At 35.7% G+C, this 19147-nt stretch overlaps 1 protein-coding gene across 12 annotated transcripts in view; it reads left to right on the top strand.

Annotated features, from left to right (window-relative positions):
• Nup188 (nuclear pore complex protein Nup188) overlaps positions 1 to 19147 on the top strand; it is a 173289-nt gene that overhangs the window by 97621 nt on the left and 56521 nt on the right. For 10 of the 12 annotated variants that reach the window (XM_076452137.1, XM_076452103.1, XM_076452093.1 and 7 more), the window contains 3 exons: positions 1639 to 1704; positions 16524 to 16627; positions 17271 to 17399. In XM_076452137.1, the coding sequence (XP_076308252.1) occupies positions 1639 to 1704; positions 16524 to 16627; positions 17271 to 17399 (299 nt within the window). The remainder of the gene's footprint in view (positions 1 to 1638; positions 1705 to 16523; positions 16628 to 17270; positions 17400 to 19147) is intronic. The other 2 variants (XM_076452112.1, XM_076452121.1) reach the window with 1 other exon arrangement.

The raw sequence follows: 19147 nt of genomic DNA, 5'->3' as shown, positions 1-19147 counted from the left end.
TTTTTACAATTTTAATCTCTCTCCTTCAATTTGACATTGGACAATGGCCAGAACATTAAATAACTCGAAACCAGGACTGGAAAGGCCAACTTCAGGTGACTAACGCTACTGTTTGAACTACTCGTTAGTCGTCCTGGCGAGTTGTTATTATACTTTTGCTGCATATCATTTCACACTTTTACTACTTAACTTTTTAATACTGGCCATATTGACTCATAACCTAGAACCAGGACTGGAAAGACCAACTTCAGGTGACTGACGGTGGTTTTTATACTTACCTGTTAGTCTTCCTGGCGGGTTATGATCATTACCATTTTGCTAGAGTAAATATTTTACAACTTTGAAGACTGGATGTCACCATTGGTTTTACACCATTTTCTGTTTTAATTGCTGTTTTGTTTTTACCTTCATTTACTTTTACAAATTTTGCTCCATTTACTTGACTTTTATCTTTTACTGGACATTTGGCTACTCATTGTTACAATTTTGCTATGTATCTTTTGAAACTTCTATTCTTTTACATTTTGATACTGGTTGCTATGACACATAACCCGAACCAGGACTGGAAAGACCAACTTCAGGTGACTGACGGTGGTTCTTGAACTTACCTGTTAGTCTTCCTGGCGGGTTATGATCATTACCTTTTGCTAGAGTAAAACCTTACAACTTCTTATACTCTGCCTTCTATCTTAACATTGTAGACTAGGTGTCAACATTGGTTTTATACTTTTTGTTTTACCTTCATTTTCATCTATGTCTATTACTACATTTATTTATTTATTTATTTTTTTTACATTTTACCGAATGTCTGGCACAGATAGCCTCGCTGCTTTGTGCCATAAAACACTAAATCAATCAATCAAATTTCTGGTTCAATTGTTGTCAATTTGTGAAAGAGAGGGTGTGATAGGTAGGCATGGAAAGAAGGGTTTGATTTTCTATTTTATGGCTCTGTAACAAAATAAGATTGAAAGCTATAAAGATTATTCTTTGTCTGAATTATAACAATATTATAATAAATAATGTAAGTTAAATTGTGTACTTTTTGGAGGGGTAGTAATAACTTGAAGAAGAAGGAAAACGTAGAGTGTAAATGTCACAATCCTCATACTAGTGTAAGGTTAAGAATTTTAAAAAGAAATTTAAGATTTGTATAATATTGAAAATTGTATTTATCAGCTATAGTTTTATGCCAAGTTCATTTGCATATCATGAAAATAAAATGTGGTTTTATTAAATTTGAAATGTAAATATCTGAAACATTGTGGCATGCACACTTTGACCTGCTGTGAACAAGAGGGTTAATCAAATTATCTTAATCCATTGTTTGCTCCTCTACATAGTGTTTTCTCTACCCATACCAGCTGTTTTTGCATATATAATCAAATTATTTTGTTTCTTAAATTATTCTACTTGTTTCTTAATCAAAATTTATTAATAAATTAACCTTAAAATGTGTCTTATGTTTCTAGTATTGTCATTTTTCTGAAATGATCTGAACATATGTTGGTCTCATGTTATCTGTGAAATGTTCATCACATAAAGACTAAAGTCAAGGGTTTTTCATGTAAGTGATTTTATTCTTTTTTTTCTAAATGAGACCTGGAGCTCAACATTATAAAGTTACTTTTCTAACAGAAAGAAGACGAAGAAACAGGAAGCTGTCTACCAAAAGTGTTAGAAATTCTCAAAGAAAAGAAAGAGGTGAGCTCATAAAACTCAAAAATGATAAACATGCATGTATGAAGTATTAAGGAGGACAACAATTTTGATTGTGCTGTGACAAAACTGTCATTATTTAAAAACACATTCACCTTTCAGAAAAACAATGTGTGTTCTTTTAAGGTAATGTTTGGCACTGAGTAGATGCTTAGTTGTATATATTAAAGTCAGTAACTTCTCATCTGCTTAAAAATATGTTTTGTTTGTAGTGTGCTATTCAGGTATTAATACAGCAGTGATTGTGATATTGGGAAATTCAATACTTAGTTATTATCATATAGAATTGTATATTGTTCACTAAGAGTTTTGAAACTTTCTTGCCATGTAATTTAACATTGTTGCATAAATAGACATTTGCATATATGCTTTTTAAAAATACTGTCTTTACATTGTTAGATGAGGAAAAGTCAGTAACTAATTTGAATGACTGATTGATTTGAGACAATGCAGATTTGTAATTGTACACCTGAGCAACAAGGTGTTCAGTGTGTGGTATTAAAAGGTGAGAAAATATGGAATTGTGCATAAAAAGTATAGAATGATGAAATCTTTAAGTATTAACATTCTTAAACTTGAATTACCCTACCATCATAACAGATAGTTGAGATTTGATTTTATACTTCTTGAATGATTATAGTGTCTAGTTGTAAAGTTTCCTGATCAATGTTATGAAGTTTTGACTCAAGCAGTGCAGTTTATTTTGAACAAGCTGTAGAGAATATTTGTAGTCACTAATAATCCATTGAACTAAAGTTGAATTGTGGTCTGTTTGTGTGCCATTTTTAGCAAAAGAGTGTGTGAAATTTTAGTTATTGCTGGTCAAAATATGTGACTGTTTCTACTGTTTGTACAGTGAATCAGTGACTTTTGTTTCAAATAATAATTTCTACATATTTGACAACAGAAACCTACATGAAGTCTAATTTAAGACTTCAAGATAAAACCGTTATCTCGTGGAAATGATTGTGTGTTTCATTGAATACTGAAGGAGTTTCGATTTAAAAAAACAAACAAACCTGTCTTGAGAGACTCCTTAAGGTATTTATTGGTAATGACTTAAGGGAATTTTAAATTAAACATTTAATGGCATGACAAAATGATTATATAAGACAAATTTAAGGTTGCTAATCATTTATTGGTACATTGAATCGGTAAGTTTGTCATTAGTGTATACATGTTTTGTATATTTTTTGGCCTCTTACTCTCTGTGTATGTGTGAGAATCTTACAGATAAGTTTGAAACTTGTGTAAATATGGGTAACAGCAATAAAAAAAATCACTTTAGTGTTTCTTGTTTATAATTTGTTCCTATGAGATCTGTCTGGCTTAGTAGTCAGGAACTATATTGTGTTGAGTTAAATGTGATGTCATTTGCTTGTCTCAGGCTTGCTGTTTATCAACTAACAGTTTTAAAATGTGACTAAGTGACAGTTGTGAAGATGGTCCAGGAATTAAGAGTTCTTCAGAACATGAATGAAATCATTTTGGTAGTTTGGGGTCACTATTTTTTCTGTGTTCTAAGCTATACACAAAAATTATATGTACTAATATATTTTATTTATTATGCAGTTTAGTAATTCACATCTATAAAGTTGAAGGCAATACATTACCATGGAATGAAATAAAAGACATGATTTTATCTTTTACCAAACTATTAAAGTTTCATGAAAGTTCAGGCAGTAGTTGGAATCAAGTATTGATGATTTTTGATACGGCACACTACCTCCTCTCACATAAATAGCTATTATTTTTTAGTGCTGTTCTATATATAGAATGCATATAGAAAATTGTGTGTCAACCCACAGCAAATAAGAGAGCAGCATACTCTCATGATGCACATGATGCTCTTTATTCATTTCTACCAAACCTTCACTTCTCATTGATAGTGCTTGTGCATAGATGTTTTTTTTTTGCTCTTTGTGTGAATTGATTCCATGATTTTAATAGTTTAATTTCCAAAGTGGGATTTCTCATTATTTTTTCTTTACATTGAAGAAATATTTTTCCTTTAACTTAAATTCCAAGTCCTTATTTTTTTCTCACACTTGCTTATTTTCCACCAAACATTTTTGTTTGACTTATGTATTTCTACAATGAATTCTTAAGTTCCTATTTTGAGTGTTATACCTTTTTCACTTATTTTACAGGTTGAAGGAGGAAAGATTTGTCATTGGATTTCTCTGCCATTATCCACTTTGAGATTGATCATTTTACGGACAACTTCCTTCTCCTGATCTATCTCTATTAAATTTCCTGAAAAAGCCAAACCTCTTTAGGCAGATGGTGATTTGACAGCCTTTTTGCATCATCAGATTTTGCCATGTCTTTTCCTACTACCCCTTGGTGTGGATTCCTGAACATGGTGAGGAGACCTTGCAGGGAAGGTTCTGTTCTATCAGTTTGCCTCCTCTGGGATCTAAACATCCACCTACGTGTTTGCCATGCATGGCAACCCGTGAAGGGAAGGAGAGGATCCTGGTGGTTGAGGGGTCCAACCCTAACACACCACTTTGGCCTCAAATTCCTGTAGATGGGCAGCTTTGGGGTGGCCCCCCTAGTCCACTCGGGCTAGGGTCAACCAAATATAAGTGTTGGATGTTCTCAACAGGTGTTGTGGACATTATATCTGATGCTGGTGTTTGGGTGTAGTGCTCACGAAACCTTGGCATTGCTGCATTGTCCTTGTTTGACATTGTAGTGAGTCTCCTCGTAGGGCTCCATGGTGGATGGGGTCAGAGGACATCGAAATTTCCCTTTTTTTATTATGGATACTCCAATTAACAATCTTAATAAAATAGTGAAAAAACAGTCTATAGGTAAACTACCACATCTTGAAGATTCTGAGCAGCAATCTTCAACATCTGTAATACCTGTTGTACCTCAGTTTCTTAAACTACATTCTCTTTCAAACAAACATTTAGGGCAAATGTCTGCCTTTTTTATTCAGTAAGGATTAGAGGGACTTGCTGGCTCTCCAAAGTCAGTAAAGAAGCTTCAATCTGATGACATGTTGGTGGAAACATCCACATTCCAACACAATGTACTTCTCTTGTATTCAAAGCTGATTAGGGATATACCTATTGAGGTTACACCTTATGCTACTTTGAATTCATCACAAGGAGTTATTGTTGAGAGGGATTTGAAGAATATCCCCGAATCGGAGATTCTTGCTGGTTTCTCTACTCAAGGAGTTTCTGCAGTGAGGTGTATCTCAACTTGCAAAGATGGAATTATGGTGCCAACCAATGTCCTCATTCTGACATTTATGTCACCACATCCACCTGCCACCATCAAGGCAGGTTGTTTAATTTGCAGGGTACGGCCATACATTCCAAACCCTCTTCTATGTTTCCAATGTCAGAGGTTTGGCCACTCAAAGACATCATGTTGTGGTTCCCTGACATGTGCTCGTTGCAGTGGCAAGATTCATGATACCTACGAGTGTGAAACAGACCCTCATTGCATCAATTGCAATGGCTCTCACCCATCCTACTTTCGTTCTTGCTCTAAATGGTTGGAAGAAAAAGAGGTACAGCATTTGAAAATGATTCATAACATTACTTATCCTGCGGCTTGAATGTTGCTGTCCACTACCTCATATTGGACGTATGCTGCTGCACTTTGTTCCACAACTAGAGTGGGAGTGCAGACAGAACTCTGTATGCCTCTTAAAGAATCGTTCTCCAAACAAGTGAAAAGTCTTTTGACCTCCATGGTTAAAAAGTTGATGAATCAACTTCAACACCTATATCTGTCCCTTACATACATTCCAACAAACCTGGTTCCAGGTACAGGCATTTCCGTGGATACATCCTTTTTTCCCACCCCAAGATGCAAAACAGTCGTTCGTTCACGTCCTCAGTCACTAGAATTCTCTTTCAACACCAAAGACCTACCCAGTCGTTCCACCGCAGGATCAATGGAGGTCGATAAACCTCACTTGAATAAGGACAATAAAGAAAAAAAGACATGGTTGTAAACAGAAGGGTTTCACACCCAATTCGCCTACACGTAAATAAAAATGGCCACCCTGATATAATGAACTATCAAGGTTTACGTTCTAATCTGGATGACATCAAAGCCCTGATTGCTTCCTACCATCCTGAAACATTTCTGAAACCTGCCAATACAATCACCTTTTGGTGGTTTTCTTTGTACAGAAGTGACAGGTTGTGTGATAGACAAGTACATGGAGGGGTGGCACCATTGGTTGATCAGCATGTGCCCACCCTATCTTTGCCAATCGACACACCCTGGGAGGCCATAGCCATCCGTGTTTCCTTGGGTCATACCATCACTGTTTGTTCTCTCTACCTGTTGCTAGAGAGACATATGATCAATCAGACCTTGATGCTCTCATTGAACAGTTTCCATCTCCCTTTTTCATCCTGGGGGACTTTAATGGACATCATCCCATCTGGGGAAGTGCTGATATTGATAGGAGGGGTTGCTCTGTAGAGCATATGCTCTCTGAAAACAACCATTCCCTTTTCAGTACTGATTCTTCTAATTATTTCCATGCACCTAGTCAGTCCGTTATTGCTATTGATCTCTCAATTTGCACCCCTTCATTATTCTCCCATTTTTCATGGAGGGTTGACAATAATCCATGAGATAATGATCATTTTCCTATAATTTTGAGAGAGACTGGTCCTGGTCAATGACACCCAACCAAGCATTTCCCAGTGGAAGCTTGATCAGGCAAAATGGCCCTCTTTCACTGCTCTTGCAGAACTTGATCCTGCCCTCATCTGTAAGCCATCAATAGACGACTGTGTGGCAGCAGTAACAGATTGTATTACACAAGCAGCTGCTCAGTGTATTCCTAAAACCTCAACACGTTTTCCACTATATCCTCGTCTATGGTGGAATCCTACCTGCCACATTGCACGGAAGGCTCAAAAGCATGCCTGGGATATTTTCTGTAGAAATCCCACACTCTCAAATCCCATCACTTTCCAGTGGGCCCATGTACATCAAAGCCATAAGGAATCTTGGATTAAGTTCACAACCAGCATATCTTCTACCACCAGTTCCAAAGTCATATGGGACAAGATTCAAAAGGTCACTGGGCAATATAATTCTGTTCCCCTCTCGATCTTCCTCTCTGATGGCCAGGAAGTAGCTGATACCTGGAGCATTGCCGATACTCGAGGTGAAAGCTTTTGCCATGTATAAAGCACTTCTGCTTTTTCTTCCACCTTCTTAGCCATCAAGATTAGGGCAGAGCAATCACACCTTTCCTTTTGAGCTGATTATTTCTTTGACTATAATCATCCCTTTACACTGTTGGAACTCAAACTGACCCTTCATCGGTCTGGCAGTACATAAATTGGGCCTGATGATGTACACTATGACATGCTGCACCATCTCCTGCTTCTCTTGCTATTCTTCTGATTGTTTTTAACCAGATCTGGCAGGAGAATGTTTTTCTTAATGCCCGGTACCAGGCTATTGTCCTGCCTTTCTCTAAGCCTGGGAAGGATCTCCAGATTCCTTCAAACTACCATTCACTTGCTTCGACGAGTTGTCTCTGTAAGACCTTAGAAAGGATGGTTAATGCTTATCTTGTTTGGTTCCTCAAATCAAACATCCTCCTCTCATCCACCTAGTGTGGGTTCCGACGACAGTGCTCTACCGTGGACCACCTGATTCGACTTGAAACATCAATCAGAGAAGATTTTTTCAAATAACAACATCTTGTATCAATATTCTTTGACATTGAGAAGGCTTATGATACAACATGGAGGTATGGCATTGTGCGAGATCTCCGTATATATGGGTTACGTGGCCATTTCCCCATTTTTATTAAAACTTTTTTAATGGAGAGGAGATTCCGAGTTAGTGTGGGTTCGACACTTTCCTGTTCTTTTTTACAGTCCCTCAGGGCTGTGTTCTGAGTGTCACACTTTTCAGTATAAAACTTAATGCCATCACCGAACAACTCCTTTGCATTGTTGCAAACAGGCCCTGTGTCGACGACTTTCACATCCCATGTCAGTCATCGAACATGAAGTATATTGAGAGGCAGCTACAGACTGTACTCAGTCGTTTACTGAAGTGGACCACAGCAAACGGTTTTAACTTTGACTGTAAGTGACCTTTATACCTCACATGAACCATCTACAGGTCAAATGTACAAGAGCACTGAATGTCCTCCGTGTTCTCTCTTCCATCACTTGGGGACCAGGTAGATGTTCTGTGCTAAAGATTTATCATGCTCTTATTCAAACGCAACTCGACTAAACTCCACTATGAATCACTGGTCTATGGCTCTGCCAGACCACCAGCTTTAAAGATACTGGACCCTATTTATCATCAAGGACTTTGGTTCTGAACTGGGGCTTTCTGCACTTCCCTAGTTCAGAGCTTACACATAGAGTCTCATGAACCTTCTTTGCACCTCTGCCATTTGCAACTGTCTTTACTATATGCTTCGATACTTCATTCCTTACCATAGCATCCCATCTTGGGTTGTGTTTTCCTTCCTTGGTAGGCCATACTTTTTCAGAACAGACGGTCTGCCATTGCTCCTTTTGGCCTTCGTATCCAGGCCCAATTGGGTCTGTCCTTGGATAACATTGCTGTATCCACTGGTCAGCCCATCCCACTATGGCTTCTTATAGTTCCCATTTGTGACCTATCTTTAAGCCATCTGAGTAAAGCAGACACTCCCAATTGGAAATACTGTGTTATTTACTGAACATCTTTCGAACCATCCTTCCATTCCTATTTATACAGATGATTCGAAATCAGTTGACTGTGTGGGATCTGCCATGGTTTGCTGTAGTTCGATGCTTGCACGCAGAGTCCCCTCTACAACTTCTGTGTTCACTGCTGAAATGTGTGCCATTTCTGTTGCCCTGAATCACATCAAAGCTAAGCAGTACTCAAACTGCACTATATTATACTGACTTGCTTATTTCTCTACTGGCCCTGGAATTGCTTCATGTTGGTTCCCACCCTGTTCTCATCTATATTCGAAACAGACTGGCCCATTTTTCTTTAACATCTACTTCTATCCAGTTTTCCTGGATATTGGGCCATGTTAGTAATTGCGGGAACGAGTTTGCCGACGCAGCAGCTAAGTCTGTCTTCTCTGGCACTATCGCAGTTGTGCCTGTCCCACACATGGACTATGGTCCTTTATTCAAGGCCCGGCTCTTTGACAGCTGGCAGTCAACTTGGAGTGAAAACAAGCTTTTCCAAATAAAACCCCATATTGGAATTTGGTTGTCTTGTTACTGTAAGGATAAGAAAGAGGAAGTTGTTCTAACTAGACTATGCATTGGTCATAGTTTTTTAACTCATCATTTTCTTTTATCTGGAACTGATGAACCAGTGTGTAGTTTGTGTAACACTCATATCACAATAAGCCACATTTTATTTTCTTGCCATTGTTCCGTCCCAAGATTTGTCCATAATGTTGGATAGTGTTATTGGTGATGGTGACACTGTCCACCTTGGTAATGTTTTTAGTTTTTTAAAGGCCATTAATCTTTTTAATGCCATTTAAGATTTTAAATTTATACCTTACATCTTTTTTAATCTTTTAAAAATCACAGTTCATGTAGTTCAGTTTGAAATTAGAAACTGGCTGTAACATTAAATAACTGGAAACCAGGACTGGAAAGGCCAACATCTGGTGACTATCACTGTTGTTTGAACTACCTGTTAGTCATCCTGGCAAGTTATTATTACAATTTTGCTTCACATCTTTTAAAACCATTTTAGTACTTTCTTTTTTGGAAGTGTCTATAATGTCAAATAACCCGGAACTAGGACTGGAAAGGCAAACTTCAGGTGACTGATGGTGATTTTTGTACTTACCTGTTAGTCTTCCTGGAGAGTTATGATAATTTCTTTTATGCAACAGAAAGTCCTTTGTGGCTTGAATTACTGTAGTTTTTCTCTTAACGTTGTAGACTAGATGTAAACATTGGTTTTATGCTATTTATGTTTTTTTTTAAACTTTGTTTTGTTTTACCTTAATTTCCTTTTATGAATTTTACTAAATTTACTTTTAACTTTTAACCGGATGTTTGGCACAGATAGCCTAGCTGCTTTGTGTCATAAAACACTAAATCAACCAACCTACCAACTTTTTCTACTCCTTCTGCAGAATCAGCTAGGCCTAATATGACATTTTTTTTTAACATTATCTATCAGGTATGTGATGATTTATGCAATTCCCAGAGTTTCTCTGATTCTTTGTTACATCTATGTTGGCATTTTTAATGTTTCTGGCTCTTGCACTACACACGTGGTTTCACCTTTGTTGGAATCTTCTGGGTTGTGATGAGACATTGTCCTAAATTTCTGTTTCACATCTTTCTTTTAGATACTTGCATATGGCTCTTTTTTTGTGATTTTTTTTTATCCTTCATCTGAGACTTTGGGATCTTGTGTAATCTGTGCATCAACACTCTACCATTTTTACTTTGGTTGCACATTTGTCACAGTTGGAGCCATGTCAAGCCCCTATTACTTTCCCACCATAGTACTTATCTAGTCTTTCCTGTTCCTCATTCCAGGGGTTTCTCATCTTGTCATTTTATTTATCATTGATGGGCATGTCGCCAACAGTACTAGAGATTTATCAGTGGGAGCTTGACTGTATAGTTTTGTCAGTCTTTTATGATCTTTTATTAACAGTTTTATGGATTCTTGAATTTTATCAGAGGGAGGGACTTGTCCTACTATTTTTACCCAACTTCTTTGTCTTAAATACATTTTTCCTTCTCCATGAACTGGGATCCTTCCACTAGTCTGCATCTATCTGATGCAGTACTATATTTTCTGTATCTACAGGCCACTTATACGTGTTCATCATCTTTATCCAGGCTGTTTGTTGTCTTCATGACAAATGAGAGACTGGAGATCTGTACTAGGTTTGTTCTACCTCTATCTAATTTTCACTCTATCTTGTTTTACCTTGGAGCCACTTGTCACCATTGGATGAGTTGTTTTTTTTCTCCAGGTTTATAGATGAACAAGAGGAATGTTGCAAGTGCTTATTTTCATATTACAATATCTTGTCATTTTTGCCCCTCTCTTTGGTTTATTCTCCACAGGGTGAGTTATTGGTTTTGCACACTACTCTTCAGACTTGATTCAACATTGTATGTTTTGTTGGGCATCAGAGCATTCATTTGTCACTTTCATGTTCTCAGGTTGATCTTTTCTCTTTCTTTGGATGACTGGCTACTGTTAATTCATTCCAAACAGGAATTCACCTCCTTATCCTTATCTGCTTCTTCTGAAGGTTGCTATTGTGGGCTGTCTCATCAAGGAAATCATTATTGTAACCTACCCAGTATTTTGTACATTTAGATGTTTTTCTTTTTCAAACACCCATCTCAGTCATATCTACCCTTCTTCTCATCAACTTTGTTCAGTGATTTTCAGTATTATTATAAGTCATGAGGTTCTATTACTTTTAAAGATGTGATCTTCCAGGATAGTTCTTATCCTCTTAGGTCAAGCTCGTGCAGGCTCTTTTATGGGCTCTTCACAACCAGTGGAATCTAGCAAGGTATCCTTTTTTGGATTTTATTACTCTTCTTCCTACTATTGTCAATGTTCAGTACTCATAATTAGACAAATTTCTCACATCAGCTGGTGTCCTGTTTCTTCCTCCTTGTCTGGATTTACACATGGATGCATCCCTTCAGGATTGAGAGATGTGGGTTGATCAACAGGAAGATTCAAAGTTTTGGTCTATGGCTGAGAAGTCTTTTCATATCATCATTCTGGAGCTTTTTGCTGTCAGTTGTGTTTTGATTCATTTTCTCCATCTGGTCAAAAAATTGTCAGGTAATTATTCACTGACTTTTTTTCACTGATTACTTATCTCAGTCACCAAGGTGGCACCTGTTTTTGATCCTTCTGTATTCATATGCTGGATTTCTTATTTGGGCCTACATGCTCAATATTCGTATTTTGTGTCATGTTTTAGGTGCTTTCACTCTTGTTGCATATCACATTCCTGTCCAAAATAAATATATCTGGCAGAGAATTGGACCAACACATTTGTCTGTCTTCCCATTCTCCTTCTTTTCCAGGTGACTTAGATCATCCTTGACACTTGATGTTCAGTTCTTCTTAGAGCTCTTTCCTGGCATACTCACTGTGGTTTCTCTTTTACCTCTCCTTTGACTCTGTCCCTTCTTCATCAACCTCAGTCACCAGTATTTCATTCAGATCTTGCTGTTCTTCATCTTCACTCCTGGTTTACATTGGTACTTAGCTAGGAGATGCAGTTTTTTCCTAAATGTTAGATTCTTTTCAGTTTGTTTTATTTGCATTTATGGAAATTTCTCCACATAAATGAAATGTTTTCTGTCATTACTTTCTGAGACCAGGGTTTTCCCCTGATATAAATTGTTCTTTGTTATGCAGATTTATTCAGTTGACTTTTGGATCAGGGGGTTTTCTGTCTCTTCAATCTTGGGTTTTAAGCAGCCCTCTCCCACACTTTTAATTTATCTTGATCCTATAGTACTCACCTTTCCTGCACTTTACCTGTTGATATGTTCCTTCTAGATTTGTTGTTCTGGATGGCGGTATTAATGCGGTCCATGCACTACCTCATTTTGCTTATGTTTGAATCATTCTTTCAGTCCAATGTTTTTTTTCATTTGCAACCATCCTCTATTTACGATCTTACTGCTTTCACCTTCACCAGATGGGTTCAGCTTTTAATCCAACTGGCTTGTTCCCCTTAATTGTCTTCCTCCCATTCTTTGTTCTAGCTGTCTTCTCAATTTGACACCTTTCCTTTTGATTGGCATTTTATCTTTGTTGTCCCTTGGAAGCACTTCTGTTATCAAGTGTCTAACTACCCATGATGCATACATCTCTCACTAGTTGCATTGGAACATGGTTTTTTTCCTCTTTTGGTTATCATCTTCTACCTGTAGCCATTCTTCAGATTTCAGTAAAACTTTGAGTAAGTTTTTTTTTTATTTTAGGACTCCTTTTCAATTTTATTTTTGCTTATTGTTTGGATCCTATTCTATGTTGAGTGGTGCCTGATCAGTAGTCTTTAACAGATCAAATCCACATTGTTCGGCCATTTTGATTTACATATTACATTTCCATGGCCATTAAATACACATTGCAGAGACAGGATGTTTCACAAGATTACTCTGGAAGTTTTTCCTCGCAAGGGAATTAAAAAAAAAGCCATTGTAGGCTATTCTCACCCATAAACTATGTGGGTAAAGCAGAAGGAGATAGCCACTCATTTTTGCCATACCTTGTATTAAATAAATCGGTATTGTCTGCTTTTAAAAATAGAATTTTGTGGTCACCCATTGCATCATCTCAAGTGTTGTTGTTCTTCTGGGCTTCACTGCAATTTCCCCCCTTCTAGTTGAGTTGGAAAGTCTTACCACTTTACAGTTTCAAGTTACCGGGGTGGTGGACAATGGAGACATCCTCCTAAATGGGTTAAAAGAAATACAAATGTAAGCAAAATATAGGAATAATTATTCAACCATTCAGCTGAGTGTATGGTGGTGGTGTTATATTGGGATGGTGTGATATCCTCCATTACAAAACTTATAAATGAGAGTGAATCTTCAAAATTGCAGTTCATCCCTTTGATTGAGATCCCTCATCCTACCTCTATGTGTATGTCATTTCCCACTGGCTGGGTTTTGGATTTTAGAGTTGAACTAATCAACATAATCTTCTCACAGATGTATACAGATGTTTTAGTTCCTCCTTCAATTACACTCTTGTTACTCCATTTGTTTTGTGGGTCATTGTGAAGATAGTTGCAGATTATTATGGTTTTCCCCTTCCACAGATGTTACTATATTTGGGGTGGTTTTAGTCAACTTTGCATTTGAAGGAAATGAATTAAATTAGGCAGACAGCTTTCCACTACCAGATGTCAGGTGACTGGATCAATCTGCCAATTTCTTATATGAACATGTGTCCTGTTCATGGGTCTCAAGGTCCTTGATTTCCTCTGGCTTCATAAACTTGAGGTGAAGATGATACAATACTTATTCCTTACCCCACATGGTTGTCAGTTCCCAGCAGCATGGGTTTTGTATGTAGTTGACTTGCCATGTACAGTCCATCACACCATAGCCACTCTACAACAAGAACACATCCTTTTTATTTTACCTACTTTTATAATTTCTGGGATAGTTTTATAAAATTATGTGGTTCAAATCACTATCTCACCTTAGTTCTCTCCTACTTTGATGTGTTTTCCATTTATACTTGTGACATTTTCTGTGGTGGATGAAGGGTGATCAGTTTCTACTTTTATAATTTCTGGGATAGTTTTATAAAATTATGTGGTTCAAATCACTATCTCACCTTAGTTCTCTCCTACTTTGATGTGTTTTCCATTTATACTTGTGACATTTTTCTGTGGTGGATGAAGGGTGATCAGTTTCTCACATGAGATCTTAGACTCTTACCATCTTCTCTTAGGGAGTGTCCTTTGGAAGCTTTTGAAGGATATTTCTTTCTTTTTCTTGTATCGATCCTTCCACCAGTTCAGTGTGTGATTCTAGCTCTTTATGTGAGAACAGATAATGTTCCATATCAGAAGTTATAATTTTCCTATAATGAAAATGTATTTTCCATGGATACTTATCTCTCACATTTTTCATTTGTACTCTGCACTGAAAACTGGTGCTTCCATCTTCTGCCAAAAGTTAGTGATAGTTCTGTATAATTGAATAGAGGGAATTGCATGTATCATGAGAGTATGTTGCACTGTTATTGGTGGAGAACTGATGCATGATGATTTGCATGAGAGATGCAGTGGAATCAGTCAATTCCACTGGAAGGGAGATAAAAGCCTATGGCATGCAATAAAAATATTTTTTGCATGTAGAGGGGAATGCAAAACAAGAATAGTTATTTACATGAGTAGACCTAGGTACCTATTGGAAATACATTTTTAGTACAGGAAAATTATAACTTTTTAACTGTGTACAATGACCAAGACTATTTTTTAACTTTATCAAGTTTTAAATTTTCAGATGATTCTATATGTAATATCTGCTGGATAAGTCTGTTTGTAGTGTGGACCAGTGTTTGTTTTTTTAGATTTTTCACACAAATGTTACAAAAATAGTAGGAGTTTAAATTATGATAAATCATAAGTTAGTATAGCTAGAAAGCTATCATCCAGTCTCCTGATTTTCAAAATCAATAAGTCATGTACCTTAAGTTTTCTGAAAATCATTAATTTATGTTAGTAAGAAGAACTTAGTCTGGTTTAAGTTTATCATAAGATGGTATAGCAATGTTAACTTAAAAAACAACAGCATTAGGTTTGTAGCAACCTGACTACATGTACAGTATTTAATCAATCTGATTAGCTATATTAACGTGTATAATGCTCTCAAACCAACTTTATTGTCCCTTCCCCCCAGTGTCATAATAGTAAGGCTATAGGCTTATAACACTAAAATCCAGGTTTGGATCCAAACACCTAAGTTACCTTACATTATTAGCTGTAAGTAAAGGACTATGCATCTAAACCAAACAAACTGTTCACATTCTAACATTATTTGAGGCCTACTGTATTTATTTACTTCACTCTATCACACAGCAATGATAAGCCATGAATTCAGCACAATTAATTTGTGTGAGTAGTGAAGTAGCTAATAAATGAGGCATGTACCTCACATTTTCTTCACTGAAATTCGTATACTGGTGAGGGAAATGAAGAATATATTTTATTTATTAATTTGTCACAAATAAAATGTCCTGTTACTAATTTGGTTGCATATATAACATGTTCATGTCTTCTTGGTTAAAGATGTCACAAAACTATACATCACAATGTTGTATTTGTAAGCTATTTCTCCTTTGCTTACCTGATACAACTTAAAAACTTCAGTTTATAAACTGATAACTTTCTGATAATTAATCTTATTTTGCTTTTAAGATAAAAGTGAAAGTCATGATTTAACTTTCTTATTCCATTCATGCTCAAACATCTTACTTAAAACCATATGGGTTTTTCATATACTTGGTTTGAACATCAGGACTTAAACTAACGATTTTATGTATAATAAAATTATATTGTTTTAACAGAAATACATATTTTCACAACTTAAGCATAATTTTACCAGCATTTTTGTCAGTGGTGTTTTAAACTAGTTTTTAATACATTTTTGGCAGTCCATTTTTATGAATCCTTTAGTCTTGTAATGTAACATGTACTACTGTAATATACTAAAGCTCAGCTGACCAAGTGCAGTACTTTCATATTCAACTCTATGTTAGGTAAGTATCACAATTGTAACTCGCTATTAATTTTAAAATCTGATTGCATCTTTATTTAGAAGGTTTTGGCTAAAAAATTTCAAACTTTTATTATAGATTGTGTGTGTATATTCTTGCTCCTTAATAAGATTTTTGCTCTTATTATTTTTCAACATTTATTCAAAGTTTAAAATTAATCAAAGAACAAGAATAACACCATCATCAAGTCCTTAGATCAACATGCAAGTGAACGCTGTGTTACTTTCAAGTTGGGACCCAGAAATGTTATTTAAGAAACACATTGGATTTTGAATCATGTGGCACTTTATTTATTATGATGTAAATATTATTTTAGAAACACTGCAACTTTCTGAATCATATGGCTATCTAGTTGTTACAGTGAAAGTTTTATTAAAACAACTTAAGATTTCTTGAATTACCTTATTCTCAAGTTAGAGTGGTGCAAATGCTGTTAAACTGGAAGTACTGAAGCCTTTAAAATTTATTAGTGTTTTTCTTGGACTTTGTAAGTGGTTTATATTCTTTTTTTACAGGGAATCTATTTCTGTCCACCTGAGCTTCATTCTGCAGCTGTAGAGTTTATCCATGCTCTGTGGGCTGGTCAACAAATCTTAGCAGTTGATGAATTGAAGAAAGAGTGAGTAGGGATCCGAATTATTATTACTTTTTGTTTTTTAATTATGCACCAACTGACCAAGAAGTGTTTTTTCCCTAACTGTACTTGTGCTGTTTTTGTTTCAGTATTGCTACATGTATTTTTAAGATTTGTTTACATCTTCTCCAATGATAAATATTAAATTCTACATTTAAATTCATTTTAAAAGCCTAATTCGACATTTTTAAGGAATATCTATAACTGAAAATAACATTTGTTTCAAGTATATTTGCATATTGAAAGCCTGTAGGTTTTCTCTGTGAGATAAGAGACAATTATAATTATTGACACAAAGAGTAGTTCTCCAATAAATAGAAATAACTAAATGTAAAATATGTTAAAACTTACCATTTAAATATCCTTTTCTTATTTTGGTTTCAGAATTATTAAACCACAATTAACAGCTTTCTGTTTTCAAATAGCTATGCATAGGTATGCTTATTCTGTATATATTATTTGAAGGTATGACACAATAAAAATATTAAATACTTTATAACTATGAAAATATTTTGTCCTTTTCTGCTTTCACTCCCATTTTTCTTAACATGAGATGCCATAATTTTGCTCAGTATAAAAAAATGTTCTGTGCCACCTTGAAATGTTCTTTTTTTTAATCCACCTGCAGTTCAACATTTTGGAAACTTTTATGTGATCCCTTTCTGAATGATGAACTTGTAGAGGTCAATGATCGTGTTATGGCTTACATACTGAGGACCATGGCTTTGGAGGTGTTTCATTGCAATGTATATGGCAGGTATGCTGCTCTCAAAGGAGTCATTTCTAGTAGGATAACTTACCTTTGTGTATAGATTAGCTGTTTATCTCTTGAGGTTTGCATGCTACCAGGTTTGTGAAATTTCATCCTAAATTTCATGTGAAATCTGTGGCTTTGTGCTACTGTGTAATGATGTATCATACAATAAAACTCTCCATCAATAAAAGGTTGATATATTTTGCTGTAAAAAATACTCCTTATACATTCACACAGCAAAGTCTTCATTCCTTTCCTTGGTACAGTCATGCTAAGATGTGTTTATCACTACACTGTCCACAGGCATATACTGATGGGGTCAATGTAAGTGATAAACTATAAAAAATAGAAAAGGAAAATAAAGTATGTGAAATTATGTATATGACTCAAACAAGAAATTTTAAGATTATTCAATGAAGATTTAAAATGTATGTAGATATTTCTTTTTCTTAATTTTAAAAATTCATTGTATTGTACATTGGTAATAGCTAGAGTAAGTGATATGGTACATAAAATGGAAAACAAAATATATTTACCTTAAAAACTTTTGATTTTCCCTTAGGAGATTCTGAAGATTATGCACATAAGTTGTCAAATTTCAAACTATTTCATCTAACAGTTTTATTTTTGAGTGAAATATAACAAGAGTGATGTTAAATACTTACATGTAAGTAACTGGTAATCATTAGGATTAATGTTTCACCATAGTTTGTTACTTCTTTATATGTACACATAGGATATAATGTTTAGACAGTTAATTACTCCTTACCATATCCCACGTAGAATATCATGTTGGCCATGGCATATTGATCCTTTCCATATGTACATAACAGCTGATGTTTAGAAATGGTTGCTTATTCTTAATACAGATACTTAGTTATTAATGTGTATTTCTGGTTCCTTACTTCTTTACATATAACACAAAATATTTTGTTTAGTTATATTTCCTAACTCCTCCTGTCACTTAAAAGGTAATGTTTCATCATAGTTCATTACTCCTTCATATGAACTCTGGTAGATGCTGCTTTGATCTAATTCATGTTTAGTTTCCTTTCTTTGCTCCTCAACAAGCATACATAGGTGATACACAGAACATTAGTAATTGAAGTAGTGTTTAGTTGTTGTTCATCAGTTTTTGACAAGTCAAACATGTACAATACTATTTTATTAATGTTCATTACTTCTTAACATTTACATGTAGTGGCTAATGTTTCATTCTCATTTATTGCTTCTTAACATACCCCACACTCTATAAAAATTAGATCTGGTTAGTTACTGCTTAAGGTAGCACCTGATAATATGTTTAGACATAATTATTTGTTTTGTACAATATCACCCATAGTTACTGACACTTTCCAAGTGGTGGAAAGCAATTGTGGCAACTTACTACGTAACATGTGGCCTTAATAGATAATGTTTAAACCTCTTTCCTTACTCTCTCTCTCTCTCTTCTCTTTTGGATTTAATTCTGGGCCTATGCCATTCTAATGTCTTCATAATATATCATGTACTGGGGTACTGTATGTCACTGTGGGGAGTCTTTTCAGCCTGATGCTGTTCTACCCACAGATTGGTTCCTCGCTCTTTGGTCTTCCATCATTCTGTTTTTTTATTGTTCCTCCTCCTCTTGTTGCTTGGCTATATCCCTCTTTGCTAACTTCCTCTATTCTCTCTCCTGTGCATCATTCCTTAGAAACAGCTGTCTATGCCTTCAGTCTGATCTCCTCCATGCTATTTTACTATGCATCTCC

This window comes from Tachypleus tridentatus, chromosome 1 (genome assembly GCF_004210375.1).
Source record: "Tachypleus tridentatus isolate NWPU-2018 chromosome 1, ASM421037v1, whole genome shotgun sequence".
Classification (NCBI taxonomy): Eukaryota; Metazoa; Arthropoda; class Merostomata; order Xiphosura; family Limulidae; genus Tachypleus; species Tachypleus tridentatus.
This window is presented reverse-complemented; position numbering and strand designations above follow the sequence as displayed.